The sequence below is a fragment of the Alternaria dauci genome, chromosome 2, assembly GCF_042100115.1.
Source record: "Alternaria dauci strain A2016 chromosome 2, whole genome shotgun sequence".
NCBI classification, from domain to species: domain Eukaryota; kingdom Fungi; phylum Ascomycota; class Dothideomycetes; order Pleosporales; family Pleosporaceae; genus Alternaria; species Alternaria dauci.
The window spans coordinates 4,174,862-4,190,622 of NC_091273.1; the positions used below are offsets into that span (position 1 = coordinate 4,174,862).

The window sequence follows — 15,761 nt, forward strand, 5'->3', positions numbered from 1 at the left end:
GTCCGACGCGGGGAGATAGCGAGCCCTGCCAAAGTGGGCGCGATATGCAGCGAAGGATGCACTAGTACCCCAGGCAAGCATTGGCAGACGACTGATAGAGATACCTATCGGCTAAATCGCGAGTATCATCGGAAATCATCAACATGATGGAAACGCGATGCGACAGCGAGGTGAATAAGGGCAATGGAGGTTCGTTGACCAAGAAGAGGAAGAGAGGTCGACAGGCTAAGAGCTGCCTCGCGTGTCATCGGCGGAAGCAGAAGGTGCGTATTACATAATCAGCCGCCTGCGAGTTCGCGTCTGCGATAACGCGCAAAGTGCCCTACAACACACAAACCTTCAGACCTTCGCAGCACTTCCATGATGCAAGGTGGCATGGTCTTCACGGCCAGGCTGCGTCGGGTAGACAGCGGCTGACAATGTTCGCAGTGCGATGGAGAGTTGCCGTGCTTCAATTGCAGCAGACGCGACGTCGCGTCGAGCTGCATGTACAGCGAAGAGGCTGAGGCTCGCCGCCGGCAAACCTCACAAGTTCCCGCTATTCCTTTAGGCGATGAAGCATCCTCAGGTAGTTTCACAGGTATGTCGCTACCCCACGACACTTTTATTGCGCACGCTCTGGCTAACACACCCCGAAGATACACATACTACGGTCACGAATAGTAGAACCTCACCCGAACCCAGAGATGCACAAGTAGGCAACCTGTTCCGCAGCCGAGACGCGCCGTCCTTTTTTGGCTCATCGTATTTCGGACCACAGGCGGCTGCAAAAATAATCGAGGAGCCGGCACCGGACCTTTCATCTGGAATTCGACATGCAGCCGCGTCGGCGCAGTCGTTCCGAGACGTAGGCGGCCCCTTCTCACAGATATGGGATCTCCTGGGCTTACTGCCTCGCAATAAAGCCAGTGTCGACCGCCTCGTACATGTTTTCCTTACCGAGTTGAACTGGACCATAGACGCTATCCATCCTCAATCCTTCAAACTGAAATACGATGAATTTTGGGAGCGGAAGTTCGGCTTCGATGATTACGCATCTATCGACCTCAGGTGGCTGGCATTACTGTTTATCGTCCTTGCATACGGTGTCTTCCTTGACTGTCCCCATCCAAAGAACGGCGAAGTGCAACGTGATCTCCAAGAGACATCGCTACGGTTCTACTGGGCTGCAAGACGCGCTATAGTCATCGCACCAACGTTCTACGGAGAGTCAACAGATCTCGTTCGTGCCGGTGTATTAGTCACACGCTACCTGATTCATATGCGAAGAGTGCCAGAGGCTTGGCTCACAACAAGTTTCGCCATGCGCATGGCTCAGGCGCAGGGTATGCATATTGATGGGGAGCGTTGGCGTCTCCCCCGTAAAGAGACTGAAACACGAAGGCGCCTGTGGAGCCATCTTTACACCTTAGATAAGACCATCGCGCTCGCCATCGGCCGCCCCTTCGCCATTGTTGACCAGCAGTGTTTAGTAAAAAGAGCCACTAATGTCTGGCTGGATGATCAACCAGATGAGGCCGCCTCTGCCATCCCAGAGCTTCCAATCTCTTCGCCTACCTTAAGCGTCTATAACTTCCTCGCGCACGACTTGGCAAAGATCATTGGCGACATCCAAGACCGTTGTTTTGGCCTCTTCACCGTCTCGTACGACACCGTCATTTCACTGGATCATGAGATCAATATGTGGGAGGCGAAACTGCCAGAATACTACCACTTGAAGAATCCAGATACTTCCATGGATCATGTACATCCGTTCCTGTACTGGAACCGCTTACATCTTCATTCCATGTACCATTTCGCCCGTGTTACTCTTCACCGACCGTATCTACTACGTCAAAGTATCACCAACCGCTTCAGGCATAGCCATGATGCATGCATCTCGTCGGCATGCGCGGACCTCGCAATGCGCATCGATTACTTTCAACAACCGCTGAACGACCGCCTGAAGTGGACTTTGGGTCCCCACCAACTCTTCAACAGCGCCCTAGTGCTCGGCATCATCGCCGTCAAGGATCCTCACTCACCCAAATGCCGTGCGATATTAGAAGACCTTACTGCATATTGTGACATGCAGAGAGGTGACATTTGGCTCAACGAGTTCGCACTAGCTGAGGTCAAGATCATCGAGCTCTGCATCAAGAAAGCAAACCAGTTTCGTACCAGCCGTACTGAAACACGGCCTAGCACAGCGAGTGATGCTTCGGCTACAGCTCATGTTGCCAACAACATCGACTTGACATCACCAAATACGGAAGATAGTTCTGCAACAGTACCCGGCTTACCAGCGGTAGGTGCGGGCGGGCCCTTCCAATGGCATGCACCTCCATGGGGGGACCCGTCCCTAACACTATTTGAGCCTACTGATTTGCAACACTGGGAGCATGTGCTGGACAATATCACGCAAGAACAAATGCTATTCGGTTTCCAGTAAGATACCCAGCCCCGGATACATTGGCATGTCCGCCACAGGTCGGAGAATGGTGTCGGCATGCGTCGTGGCTTGTCAAAACTCTATCACCAAACTCTTGTCCATAATATGATCTTGCTTGGATATCACTGCGGTTCTCGATAACCCTTCGCTGCTAGCACCTTCTTTAGGCTTTCTCGTACACCACTGGCGTAACCAGACTTCCCATACCATGGCTCATCACGATTCTCAAATCATCGCCTTGCTTGAGCCATACCTTTGGTACTTTGCTGACCCCAATACCGTGCGGCGTACCCGTCATTATCACGGTACCTGGCTCCAATGTTGTCCCTTGGCTTAGGTACGCAACGATCTCCGGTATGCTGAAGATCATATCATTCGCCAACGAGTACTGCATCATCTCACCATTCAGTACGGTCTTGAGCTCAATGTCGCCTGGGTTCGATATCGAAGACGCGGATACCAGACAAGGCCCTAGTGGTGCAAAACCATCGAAGCCTTTTCCAAAACTCCATTGCGCACCGTTGAATTGGTGGACCCGCGCTGTCACGTCATTCGAACATGTGTAGCCCAGCACGTAGTCCATGGCATCTTCTCTGCTTACGTTCCTTGCCGACTTTCCAATGATTACGGCGAGCTCGGCTTCGTAGTCTGCCTGCCCATCAGTCGCCTGATGCGGGATGACCAATGGCGCATTGGGCGCACCAAGACAGGTTGCGGGCTTAAAGAAGAGCGTTGGGTGGTTTGGGAGATCCAGATTCATCTCTTTAGCATGCTTGCGATAGTTCAGGCCTATACAGCGAATAGTACCGACTTCGGCTTTTGACAGCGGTGGCAGCAGTCGTGATATCGTCGCGATGGCTGATGTTGGCTGCACATCTGCGGAGAGTACTGATGACTCAGTGAAAACGCGTACTTCGACATTCGCTCCGGATGCAAGGGCTGCGCCAACTGGAAATTGTCAGAGATGACCTTCGGCGAGGAGGAGTTGGCATACCATCCAGTCCTGCGTCGAGCGGCTCGCCGATATGCTCAGCCCCATCTTCGATTGCCACAAAACGCACCAAGCGGCTCCAAGTCTACGCAATCGAATCAGTAGACGCTATATAAACCTCCAAACCAGTCACATACCGTCGGCATTCCACTTGTGATATCTATCGAGCCCATGATTTGTATGAAGTTTTGTAGAATACGACGACAGGCTACGAAAACGTGTATGTTTAGAAATCCCGTGCCTACATCTCGGATACTTATTCCATTCCAGTTCGCAGTGTCATGGTTGATCTTATTGCCACGGCATGCATTGCCGTTGCTTATCGATCGGGAATTGTTGGACAGGCCGACACCCCTGCTCGAGTGGGTCGACGCCCCACAAGTGCGAGTGCGCAACATCGGATAACCTTATCTCAGGTCCACAAGTGTTGCTGTGCTCCTCGAACAATACACCGAGAGCAACACATCTTTATCAGACTCCAAGTAGACCATCGATGACACATTCACATGGAGGCCGAATTGTCACACCACGTACTCCACAGTACGATGACTTGAGGAACAGAATTACCATTATATGATACACGATATGTTGCGAAGCTATGCAATTCGAGTATAACGCCGCGTTTTCTTCTCCTCCAACCTCTGACCCACGGCTTCTTAGCAATCAGAGTGACTTCCTCAGGAGCTTCTGCATCTCCTTTTCCTTTGCTCTCGCCACCGCCTCCGAGTCCTGCCTTTCCAGGCGCTCTGGCGGTGCGCGATGATAGGTCTGCTCATGTTGCTCGCGCTGCACCTCCATGATTCCTGGGATGCCTACATGAGCCATCCTGCCGTAGTCCGCCATCGACCGCGAATTGAAGTGGCGAATGCCTCGCTCTCCCGGAGGCACATTTGCCAGGTTCGTGTCAACTGGCGGGAACTGGCTGCGGCGACCTAGATTCGCATTGATCCGACCAGGAGTTGGTGCCTCCGGCATCATACTGTCTGGAGAACCAGGACCTGACCCCTGATTCCGGTTGGAGAACTGTACAGGTCTCTGCAGCCACTCGTCCGATTCCTCTAGTACTTGATCCATGTATCTAGACATCGGATTACGGCTCCTTGGTTGTAGCTGCGATGGTCTTGCGGAGGACATGCTAGCCAGATCTTGCGGGTTGCGTAGTACAGAAGGAGGCCGTTGGTGGAAATTCCGAGGCTGGGTTACGAGGCTAGGATCGGATCGAATCGAAGCAGCAGCACCATGCGCGATACTCCCGTCGTCTAGGAAACTTGTCAAGTCCGACTGTCGGTTGCCAGGCGGAGTCACAGCATTTCCGTTGACGTCTGAGATCATCGACTCGGTCCATACAGGCGACCGGATTGTCGTCTGCTGGGTTACTGTCGATGGCGGTGATGGCACTACCAATCGCTGTAACACTAGCATTCTAGGTGTGAAGACGTCGACAGTCTGCGGTATCGGAAGTTCCGAACTTGGGAATCGTCCACCCACAGGGGTGTTCAGATTCGAGGAACTTGGGTCAGGGTTCGTGACGAACCACTGCTGCGTCTGCGGCAAAGGGGCGATGCTGCCAACGTCATCCTGGACTTCGGGAACAGAGGCTCGATCAATCACGCCACTCTCGCTGGCCGCATCGTCTGTAACCCTCGATAGAGAGTCCTCTCTGAATCTCCTCCCTATCCTTGACAAGATCGCTGCACGGTTCTCCCCTCGAGACCATATCTCGCTGTGAGCTGCACCTTCTGCCAGATTCTTCGCCGCATCCTTCATTTCAGCCACGCCTTTGAAGCTGATTCTTGCCTCTTTGATACCCTTGGAAATACTCCCGATACCCCGGGTTAGCATATTTTGAGTTAGGGGTAATGAGGACGCGGCGTTTTCTGGAACATGATAATTATTGATGGTCACGGGACCATTATAATTATAATGATAATGAACCGAGGGTACCGAGGGCTGCTGCAGATGGGAAGAGGCCAAGGCAGCCGGAGTTATCACATCGGGAGTGATTGCTAGTGGCAGATTCTCGACAGTGACCTGGATTAGAGGTCCAGAATCTGCAACAGACCTACGTGCAATGCTCCTGTGTGATGTTCGAGATGATGGTGTTTGACCAACAGACGCCGCTCCACTCGACGGTGGATAGAGCGAGAGGGCTGTGGACGGTCGAGATCCCTGGACTTCTCGTTGTTGAATTTGACGATACTCAGTGCGGCAGGAACCCGACAGAGTACGCTGTGGATATGCATGAAACCGAGACGACCGTGATTCCCGGGCTGTGGAGGACGTGTCTTCGGTAGACACGGTAGCCGGTCGAGTCGGAGTGTCATCTGCTTGCGAAGATGGGAGATATGCTCCAAGATCTATGGAATGGTCGTCGCTGATTTTAGGATCGCTTGGAGTACTGCGAGACAATTCGAGTGACTCCACTGTCCGTCCAAAGTTCTCTCCTTCCGTACGGATCAATGGTGGGTGGACTGAAGACACTGATCGAACAGAGAGACCGGTCCTAGCTGCAGGCGATGATGAAGTGCCTGCAGTTGCTGTATGCGAAGGTCTCGCACCAGGTCTGACGTAGTCGATCGTGGGTGTGACCGGCAGAACAATAGGGCCAGTGTCCCGAGGCTCGTCTTCCTGACTTAGCAGCGTGGCAAGCTGGATCTGTTCCTCTTCCGTCAAGGTATTGACAGTGTTATTAACCGGAGAATGGGTAACCTCTCCGGTCATTCTTTTCCACTCCCGCCTTAGGGTCACCTCGCCTTCAAGGATTGCTTTGTCAAGAGCCTCCTCTTGCTCTCGCTCAGCTTGGGCATATCCATCCATTGAAGGCTTGGGTTTTGCGGCCTGTCTTGACTCCTCTCGACTGACAGGAAGTGCGAGGCGATGCGGGATAGCGTCGGTCGATTGGTGGAGCCGGTAAATTCGGGGAGCGCGGTGGGTGTTGGTGGAGATAGTGGTAGGGAGTGGCCGTGGTGCCTGTGGTGTGCGTGGAGTTGGGCTATTTGTCGGAAGACTTACACCAGCAGCGTCGATGCGCACGTGCAGCTCCGAAAGGGGAGTTCGTACTTGACCAACTTACCGTCATGGCTTTCCCCGAAGGCTGCGATAAGGCCTACTAGTGTATGTTGGTCACAGCGCTTCTCAGGCGTTGGAATAAAGAGGTCCAATTGGCGCGCAGTGTCATGAATGACCATCGCGATATTGTTTTTGAGATGAGTAGGCCAAATACTGCACCCGTTCTAGAGTACTGTCGTATATGTAAAGGCGCGAAGAATGCGTCGACATATCGAACTGTATGGAGAGATAGGTGACATATATGACGTGAGACGTCGTCCTTCCTATCAGAAGATTTGCGTACCCATAAGATTTTCCTTATTTATGTCCGATTTTCTTTGTGGTGTCGCGAGTATGCTTTGTTCCGGCAAATACACATGATTTCTTTGTCACGTCTAACTTTGCTTGTACTGCACGTAGGAAGTTTTCCCGTTTAGAATAACACGAGAAACAGATAGACTGATCGTTCTTGAATGTGCGCAATGCATTGCTACAGTCCACACCCAGTAGTCAACACATCGACAACCTGTTTTCGAAACTCAACCATGCCTTCAATCGGATCATTGTAATGCCAAGTGAGGCATTTGAGCACGACTTGCGCGTAAGCCTTCCCCATCTCTCTCTCGATGTCGATACTATTCGCCCAATCTAGTGTCGCATTGTGTACCCGGGAAAAGAGATCTTGCTGCTGTGCTATATCAAAGATGGGAAACTTTTCTATACGGCGGGCGAAGACTCTCGCCATCGTTCGCCATAGCCCAAGCTCGAGAAGCACTACGCCAAGAGAGTAGATCTCATGCTCGTTCGAATATTCAGATGATGGTCGGCCAAAGCGGTCGTGGTGTCGATATAGATTCGGCTCCAAGGCGAAGTGCGTCGCGTCGAGGGGTTGCAGCACGCCCCAGCCAACAAAGAAGGGAGACAACTCGAGGTCATTCAAAGACCGTGGCATCATAGCTATACTGCGCGACTGTACATTTCCGTGTACCCAACCGGAAGCGTGCGACTCAAGCAGTGTGCTCGCAAGTGCTCTCGCTATTAGGAAGCGGCTTCCTATCGAGGGTCTTGCTGTTGGACCCTTCGAAATCACATCATGCAAAGACGGTGGATTCGATGCCCACGGATGACTCTGTGGTGCTCGGTAAACGATCAAACTCCTCGTGTTTAGTGGATCATCGATGAAACCCATGCAGCTGAGGGTGTGTAGCTGGTAGCCATCCTGGGCATCGCTTTTGACCGATACATCAGTCTGATGAGGGGCCTGTAACAACCATGTCAGATGACACATGTATTCAGTAGGCGTCTCACTATCGGATCTGGACTCAACCAACACATCCACCTCCTCACCTCCATCGTCGTATATCGTCTTGGTGAGGCTGTGCGATGGTTGCTCAGTGCTTGTCGGATCCCTCAGTGCGCCAACAAGCGCATTGTAATCGCCCGAAGGCTCTGCACCCGCCCGGTGTTGACGTTCGAGTTGTTCTGCTACGCCAAGGATGGCAGCTTGTCTTGTGTGACCAAACCCTGGATCTGGCGGCCCGATACCGAGGAAGACAATTTCTAAAGTTTGTCGAAGTCGATGCGTCCATTGCAGGCAGTTTAAGGTGAGTGCGACCATCTCCTCCTCTCCGAATAACGCCTTGTAAAGCCCAGGTCGCGCCTTCTCGCGCCAAAGTTGCGAACGCTCTTTCATCTCCTCTCTCCAGCTCCTTTGCTCGTATTGTGCATCTAGCGATGCTGTGCGACCGCGCTTCAGATCTTCGATGCTCCTCTGACCCGTTCCGGGTATAGGGCTTTTGCTTATGTACCTCCATGCCTCCCGATGCGCGGCTAGCGACTTGTTGAGTGAGTATAGAGAATGCTCTACATCGCCCGTTAGAGTACGATGCACTCGGCTGTCGCGTAAGATGCCGGTCAGATCACTAAAACAGACGTTCGAAAACACGTCCAAGAAGACCAATGTCTCGTTCAAGAAGTTTGTTGTGCGTGATATGCTGCCTGCGTCCTTCGTGACATCGCGAATGAAGATCAGAGTTGCGCAAATAACTATAGGAGCGTTAGCATGTAAACCGGCGATTGTGTATTCTTTGTCAAGTCTTTGAGATCTGACAGATGAAGAAGATCTTTCCAGCCCAGCAAGAATTTGCACGAGGTTATGAAGTGTGTTAGATTCGAAGAATAGCGGAGGTTTCGTCGGATGTTGCACGCAGCTATCTACCGGAATACGTACGATGAATGAGCTCGAGAGATGCGCTGACATGATCCATGGCGTCGCAAGCTACCAAGGAACAGTAGAACTCGATACGCAGTCAATCAAACGCGATGCAATTGCGAAAAGTAACGTTTGAAGTGCATTAGCGGCGCAAGCAGTCAAGATAGTGAGCGAACGGAAATGCGGCGTGCCATGGTCGCGCTAAGCCACCACATCGGATGGGGTTCAGCTAAATTTAAGTTGCCCCGCCACATTGCCGCCGTGGAGGAGTGGGATACAAGACATGGGCGAATTACTGACGCGGCCCGATGTAAACGAGTAGAGTTTGATGATAGAATGAGTGGGAAGTGGGAAGTCCGCCGGCTTTCCAAGGTCCGGCCTTGAAATTGCATGCAACGTCATTTAATGACCCGTGCACAACCCAAAAGATGCTAGCTGCCGAGGTAAGCATAGGGACCAAATTCGCCGTTCGTCTTGAGCCTCTTGCCGCCTCTTTTGTAACTAGGTATGGTTATATACGGTCTACACAACGCGGTATAGCCGATTACTACCTAGGTAGGGTCTGAGCACTACAGCCTCCGAGATGTCATGAAGAAATACCACCTATCGAGGCCACGATGTCGAATTTAGATCTGGAGGGGACGTCATGATTCCGGCTTAGTCGGCAGTACTCTTTTCCATTCTCTAGTCGATGTTCAAGTTGAAGCGTGCCACTACAATGGAATCTCTGATTGATGCGGTCTTTGCCATCGTCTTGCAGTTACAGCCGACCTTGTGTTTAGGCAAGTTATCACATTCCATAACAACTCGTGAATGGGCTGTAGGTAGTATGCCCAGACGCGAGAACAGATGAATGGTACTAGAACAGGGATTGTATCAGCAGCGACCAAGATTGAGTCGGCAACGAATTATAAGAACTATATGGAGAACTACTCGTGTCGTGATGTGTCGATGTTGGGTCAACACGCGGACGGGTCAATGACGTCACGCGCTAGAATCTGACTCCAGATGTGAGTTGCCAGCATACTGCGACAGCTCTGCACAACCATCCCATCGACCACGCCCGCTGCTGCAACAGTTGTCATCTGCAAGATTGTGCAGCTATACGAGACGAACGTTCAAGCTCGACAAGAACTCGCCTTCGATGATGAATCCGCGACGCGATAGCCAACACCCAACATCTCCATCCCACGCGTATCGAACCGAGCTCGCAGCGCCGTGACTCCTCGCATCCATCTACTAGAATACCATCCGCCATACATACACAATGCCTAGATCTAGTGAGGTTTTGCGCCTCCGGGTGGTGGCAGTTTGCCGGCAATACGCTTGTCCTGCTCTTCCTTTGGCAACGTATCCCATTCAGCGACATTCTTGTCCTTCGCGATATCAGCATGGGTCCTCGTGTCACAACCTGGTTGCTGTTGGACTTACCCATTCTGCTACACAATCCGGCTTCCAATTACACTTTTCTACTTCGCCATACATGGGGTGATTGCGTCGTGGATGAAGCGTTGGCCATCCCGAAGCATGATAGTGGTGCTTCACCAACGCACCCCTCGAGTCATGATTTCCAGAATCCGAGTGTCCTTGGCCAGCCGCGAAAGCTTCGACGTTCAAAACCAGGATCCCGTGAACCAACCTTGACTCTGCCAAGTTATGAAAAAGATCCCAGGTAACAGCCTTTCCCTGGTTCTGTGCTGTCATTTGCTCTAGCACAGCTTTCGTAAACGCTGACGGGCCCGTCCCACTAATGACCTCATCGAAGTCCAGGTGTAACTGCGAGATTTCAACTTCTTTCTCATGCGAAAGTTCATGTAGCCACACTTGAATGTTCTCGATGAGTCTCATCGTCACCGGCAGTCTTGGCTTGGCGGCGAACGTCCACTGACAGAAGGATTTACACTTTGACCCCAAAATGTCGTGGTCAGCGAATGTTGGTTCATCAATCTCCACCCCAATTATCATGTCGACATCCTCCTCGTTATACCGCTCAGGTATAAATCTGTTGACAGGACGGAGGCATTCTACGTCTATGTCGGCATACACGCCACCCTCAGCGTACATGACGAGATAACGGAGCAAATCAGCCTTGATGATCGTTATGTTGAGCTCTCGGTATAGGTCAACAAGGTCCGGTCTGTTGATACCATGAGCACCATAGTGCCATTCGAGGTACTCATTTGCGTTGTCGTCGGTCAAAACCTCGTATCGATACTGGGGGTTCTTTGCTGGCCTGAAAGATGCGCGCACAGAGTCAATGTACGCCTTACATGCAGTTCATAAAGACAAATTCTTACCAGGTCTTCGCTGAGTCGGAGTCGCGCTTTTCGAAACCTAAGGGACCCACCTTCCACGTCTGCCAGATTTTTCTAGGAATGACTGCACTACTCGGTTGTAGCGGTTGCTGGTACTTGAGCTCGCGTCTATACTTTGAAGCAGCCCGAATAGGTGTGGTAAAGAAATGCGTATTGGCGAAGAACACGAATATGAACAGGAGGGCGAGATACGCAGGCAAGATCCTGCGTACTTGACTTGTGAGCTTGCCCGAGAAATGCGATGCGATTGGGGAATGGGGAGCCATTGTGGTATCAAGGTGAAGCTTCGGCGGAGGTTGCCTGGGTCGTGTGCGCATGCTGGGTTATTACGATAACGTAGGCCGCTATGGCGACCCAACCCCTCGAAGTCTATGAGGGATTAGCTCGTTGGGGCTCTCCCGAGAGCCTCCTGTCAACTTCACAAGCGGCCATTGCGCCCACCGTCCCCGCTCAGCCATCATCCTCGGTACATCGGTACAAGTGGTTGAGACAGGGCTTGTCTCGTGGCACAAATCCAATAGCGCATGTGCGTCGCATGGCTAAGAACTCTTCTGCATTGTTGTGGCGAGGGTGTTAGGCTAAGATGCCTAGGCTAAAGCTTCTCTACAACCCTCCTTCCACCCCTACAAGAAAAATCACACTCGAAACAAGATCTTATTTTTTGATTTTCTTTTCTTACAACGTATGGAGGGTACTAGCAAGGACACAAGAGATTACGTGTACAAGCTAGGAGAGGTAAGTAGCAAATAGAAGAAGAGGGATGGAAGAAAAGATGCTGCGCATCCAGACTAGGGAGGAGTGTGGACAATCCCTGCAGGCCAGTCGGGGCTTCGACGTAATCGGCACCATGCCCATTCAAAGCCCCGCACCAGTTACCGTCTGTCAGGGACCATCCAATAGGACTATCTACTAAACCGTAACTGATATGCGCTATTGCAGGTCAGTCTAGTCCATTGTCGGATGCTCCTGCGGTATGCGATCAGGATCACCAACACCCTACCCCGCCTGCATGGGCTGTTGGACCTGGATGAGTGTTTCTTTGCACTTCAAAAGTTCTACACATGTGCTGCCTCGGTTGAGATAAGCTACGGGTACGATTCTTTTGAGAAAGTTGTGTTCCGTCCGGCCTAGCACAACCCCGCGTTGCACGCTATCATTTTGCGTCCTCAGACTCTCACCAATCTCTCCAGTCGAGGCCGCATTCATCACGACCACTGCTACAGCTTCAATCATAGCCATGTCGACCACACAAGGAGGACTGCTGGATCATGGCCGCCTCGAAGACGGCAGATTGTCACCAACGATATGGAAACCAGTCCGAACAGCAAGATGGAGTCTTAACATCGTGCGTCCGGAATTTTTGAATTTACGCTCCAACATGAAGAGTAGCTCGATCAGACCAACCGCGTGGTTAGACGGCCTGAGAGGATTTGCAGCGTTCTTGGTATACTTGCATCACAATCAACTTTGGTCTCATGGTGGCAGAGGGAATCTGATTTTCGAGAACGCATTCAGCTACGAGAAAAGATACTATTTTGCAGCTTTCCCCTTCGTACGGATCCTCTTCTCCGGTGGTCACTTCGCCGTCGCCATCTTCTTCGTTATTTCAGGATATGTCCTTTCGCTCAAAAGCCTACGGCTCATACAAGAAGGAAAGCCATCAAGCGCATCAGAAACGGTCGGTTCCGCTCTTTTCCGTCGCTGGCTTCGGCTATACATTCCTGTCATTGTCGTCACGTTTGCGTGGATGTCATTTCGACACTGGAGTAGACTCCCACTTGACATGCACGATATCAAACCCACTTTCCGCGAGGACGTCATCGAATGGTACCAAACCTTCAAGAACTACAGTTTCGTATTCTCTACAAACATCTACGAGTTCACGGAAGTATATCATCCTCACACCTGGTCAATACCCATCGAGTTCAAAGGATCCATTGTCGTCTACACTACACTTTCCGCACTCTCGCGGTGCACACGAAACGCTCGCTTGTGGTGTGAGATGGCTCTAATCACATACTTTCTCTATGTGGTAGACGGCTTCTACGCAGCATTGTTCACGTCCGGAGTATTGCTTTGTGACCTTGAACTACTGGCCCAAAAGGACGAACTCCCGCGCTTCCTCAATGCGCTGGCCGGGTTCAAGGAGCTCATCTTCTTCCACTTGTTCATCGCCGCACTTTACCTCGGCGGAGTACCGGCATTTGATGCGCCAGAAATTGATCGCACCATTCTCATCTCCAATTCGCCCGGATGGGTTTGGCTGTCGCGTCTCAAGCCCCAAGCTGTCTTTGATGCAAAGTGGTTCTACCTCTTCTGGGCTGCATTCTTCGCGGTAGCTTCAATCCCACGCTTGCCATGGCTCAAGCGCTTCTTCGAGACGGGTTTCTGTCAGTACCTCGCACGCATCTCATTTGCGCTATATCTAGTCCACGGGCTAGTAATTTGGACCCTGGGAGACCGACTTTACGCCGCGGTTGGGCTCCCAAGGCCATTTCACAAGGACGGTATGCCAGGATGGATCGACAAGTTCCCACTCTCTAATAAAGGACCTATGGGCCTCGAAATTGCGTTCTGGCTGCCACAGCTGATCATCCTCCCCTTTACACTCTACGCTGCTGAGGTTGTTACGAAATTAGTCGATGAGCCCAGCGTCAAGTTAGCCAATTGGCTTTACAAGTGTACGGTCCAACCACAGATAACCCCACCGAAGCACCACCGCAGTTATTCTTCTGTACGCTAGAAAATTCAATCAGTCTTACGTTGGAAATTCCTTTTCCCGCGTCGCCGCCTTGCGCCGGACGACATGCACGCTTACGTGCTCAATACGCACTCGGCTTCATGTGATTTTCACCTGCTTAGGGAAGTTCACATCACAGCACTACTGCAAGTGCCTAGCCAGGTAAGATGAATCATCATGGAAGTGCGATACCTATTGGTTGGTCCAAATTGGAGCTTGCTCCAATACGACGCCCCACGGGGTAATGTCTGGGCAACGAACGCTGGTCCTTGCTCCCCTGCCGATCATTGCTAGCGGCAGCACCCGAATTTGGCAACAACGCCGCGTGATTATCTCAAGCCTTGATCTCGTTGACGTTGAAGCGACGATCAGGTCATAGGCTTTGCTGCCATCTTTTAGGTGGTGCCTCATTTCTATTCTGTCGTCGGCTGAATCATGACGTTGGCGGGTCACCGAGCATATCGACTGCATATGCATGTGAAATTCGCCCCTTCAAGGAAGGTCGCATCTAAAACGGATTAAAGGTTTGACGCCGAATGTGCGTTGCGTCTCCGCACTCATCATGCGACGCCGACACAATATTACTTTAGCAACACTTGCGTGTCTTGGAACGATATACCTCGTTATACAGCACCGACACGAATTCGAAACCGCACCAAGCGGTGCGCACATCAGCGGAATTGAGATATTGCCGTCCGACAGGCTCGCCTCCTCCCAACACAACGACGCCTTCTTTGCCCTAAATCACAACGTACCAAGCCAAGCAATACCAGGAGATGTTGGGCTGCCACTAAGAGAAGTCGCCGCTTCCGCCGTTGGAGAGCCTAGTGTAGACCTTAGACCGAGACCTTCCTTCCAGGGGGCCTTACCGTCATCAAGCACTGCAAGCGTACCCGAGACGAGATATCCCTTCCAAAACGATTTACAGCTGCACCTACCTGCTCCAGTGCTACAAAGGTACTCGACATATAAGCCTCACATTTACGACCAGGACGCCCCTGACAGCTATGCGTATGCAACATTTCTTGCTACTCGTAATCCCTCTCTCAAAGACCCCTACTTTCTCGCCATCCAGTCGCTTATCTATCGATTACTCTGGTCTTCGCAAACACGTAGTCAAAAACACCCCCTCATCGTTTTTGTAGCCGAATATGTAACAGACGAGCAGCGTGCATTGCTCAAAGGAGCTGGTGCGCTAGTCCGCGAGCTCTTGCCTCTTCCATGGGAATGCAACGTTTCTGGCGTGCAAGGTCGATGGAAAGATCTCTTCGCCAAGCTCAACATGTGGAAAGAGATTGACTTTGAGCGCATCCTGTTTTTGGATGCGGATGCGTTTCCGTTGGCAAATATCGATGAGATGTTCGATCTCGCGCCTTGGCAGGATTGCATACCGGAGAAACTGCATCTCGATGACTTTTTATCTGATGGGCCAGTTTGCGAGTCTTACGTCTTCGCTGGTGTTGCGCAAGATGGTTTCAATGCGACATATCCTAACATCAATGTCGGGTCGATGGTTTTCACTCCTTCCTTGCGCATGCACGCACGGCTTGTACAGAACTATGTCAAGACTGATAAGTACGACTGTGCGATGGCTGAGCAGGCGTTTCTGAACTGGCAGTTCAGTCCAGAGAGTGCATATCCGGCGACGAAGCTGGATAGACAATGGGGTGGATTCTTTCCTACGGAGGACGATGGCGATGGAAGATTGAAGGTGGTCCATGAGAAGATCTGGGTTGCGACGGAGGGATGGATGAAAGAGGAATGGGAGAAGGGTTGGAACGAGATGAAAGAGTTCTATGAGAGCGCTGAATTTGCGAAGGCGAGAGAGGAAGATGGTATGGTTTCTGGAAGCGAGTAAGGTGCACATGTTCTTGGTGTGTCTGGTTGTATTGACAATGAAATTCTACGTAGTCAAGATGCCACGTTTCCATTATATGCCATGCTCGAACCACCGTCTCAGCTCCGTTGTGCAAACATCTCGCCAATACTCTACATCCCCTCCCTCCCTCTTATGTGCTTCCACC

At 51.6% G+C, this 15,761-nt stretch overlaps 7 protein-coding genes across 7 annotated transcripts; 3 read left to right on the plus strand and 4 right to left on the minus strand.

Annotated features, from left to right (window-relative positions):
- Positions 1 to 143: 143 nt before the first annotated feature.
- Positions 144 to 2,431, plus strand: ACET3X_003401 (uncharacterized protein; the record flags this gene model as incomplete). Its single annotated transcript, XM_069448672.1, has 3 exons — positions 144 to 263; positions 430 to 580; positions 639 to 2,431. The coding sequence occupies 3 exons, from the start codon at positions 144 to 146 to the stop codon at positions 2,429 to 2,431; spliced, it is 2,064 nt and encodes a 687-aa protein (XP_069309948.1).
- Positions 2,432 to 2,594: 163 nt separating this feature from the next.
- ACET3X_003402 (uncharacterized protein) lies at positions 2,595 to 3,595 on the minus strand (the record flags this gene model as incomplete). Its single annotated transcript, XM_069448673.1, has 3 exons — positions 2,595 to 3,379; positions 3,426 to 3,507; positions 3,560 to 3,595. 3 exons carry the CDS (start codon positions 3,593 to 3,595, stop codon positions 2,595 to 2,597), a joined length of 903 nt encoding a protein of 300 aa, XP_069309949.1.
- A 490-nt stretch (positions 3,596 to 4,085) lies between these two features.
- On the minus strand, positions 4,086 to 5,264 carry ACET3X_003403 (uncharacterized protein; the record flags this gene model as incomplete). Its single annotated transcript, XM_069448674.1, has 1 exon — positions 4,086 to 5,264. One exon carries the CDS (start codon positions 5,262 to 5,264, stop codon positions 4,086 to 4,088), a length of 1,179 nt encoding a protein of 392 aa, XP_069309950.1.
- A 2,450-nt stretch (positions 5,265 to 7,714) lies between these two features.
- On the minus strand, positions 7,715 to 8,737 carry ACET3X_003404 (uncharacterized protein; the record flags this gene model as incomplete). Its single annotated transcript, XM_069448675.1, has 3 exons — positions 7,715 to 7,731; positions 7,818 to 8,516; positions 8,701 to 8,737. The coding sequence occupies 3 exons, from the start codon at positions 8,735 to 8,737 to the stop codon at positions 7,715 to 7,717; spliced, it is 753 nt and encodes a 250-aa protein (XP_069309951.1).
- Positions 8,738 to 9,959: 1,222 nt separating this feature from the next.
- On the minus strand, positions 9,960 to 11,263 carry ACET3X_003405 (uncharacterized protein; the record flags this gene model as incomplete). Its single annotated transcript, XM_069448676.1, has 3 exons — positions 9,960 to 10,058; positions 10,114 to 10,915; positions 10,980 to 11,263. 3 exons carry the CDS (start codon positions 11,261 to 11,263, stop codon positions 9,960 to 9,962), a joined length of 1,185 nt encoding a protein of 394 aa, XP_069309952.1.
- Positions 11,264 to 12,780: 1,517 nt separating this feature from the next.
- ACET3X_003406 (uncharacterized protein) lies at positions 12,781 to 13,740 on the plus strand (the record flags this gene model as incomplete). Its single annotated transcript, XM_069448677.1, has 1 exon — positions 12,781 to 13,740. The coding sequence occupies one exon, from the start codon at positions 12,781 to 12,783 to the stop codon at positions 13,738 to 13,740; it is 960 nt and encodes a 319-aa protein (XP_069309953.1).
- Positions 13,741 to 14,299: 559 nt separating this feature from the next.
- Positions 14,300 to 15,595, plus strand: ACET3X_003407 (uncharacterized protein; the record flags this gene model as incomplete). Its single annotated transcript, XM_069448678.1, has 1 exon — positions 14,300 to 15,595. One exon carries the CDS (start codon positions 14,300 to 14,302, stop codon positions 15,593 to 15,595), a length of 1,296 nt encoding a protein of 431 aa, XP_069309954.1.
- Positions 15,596 to 15,761: the final 166 nt, after the last annotated feature.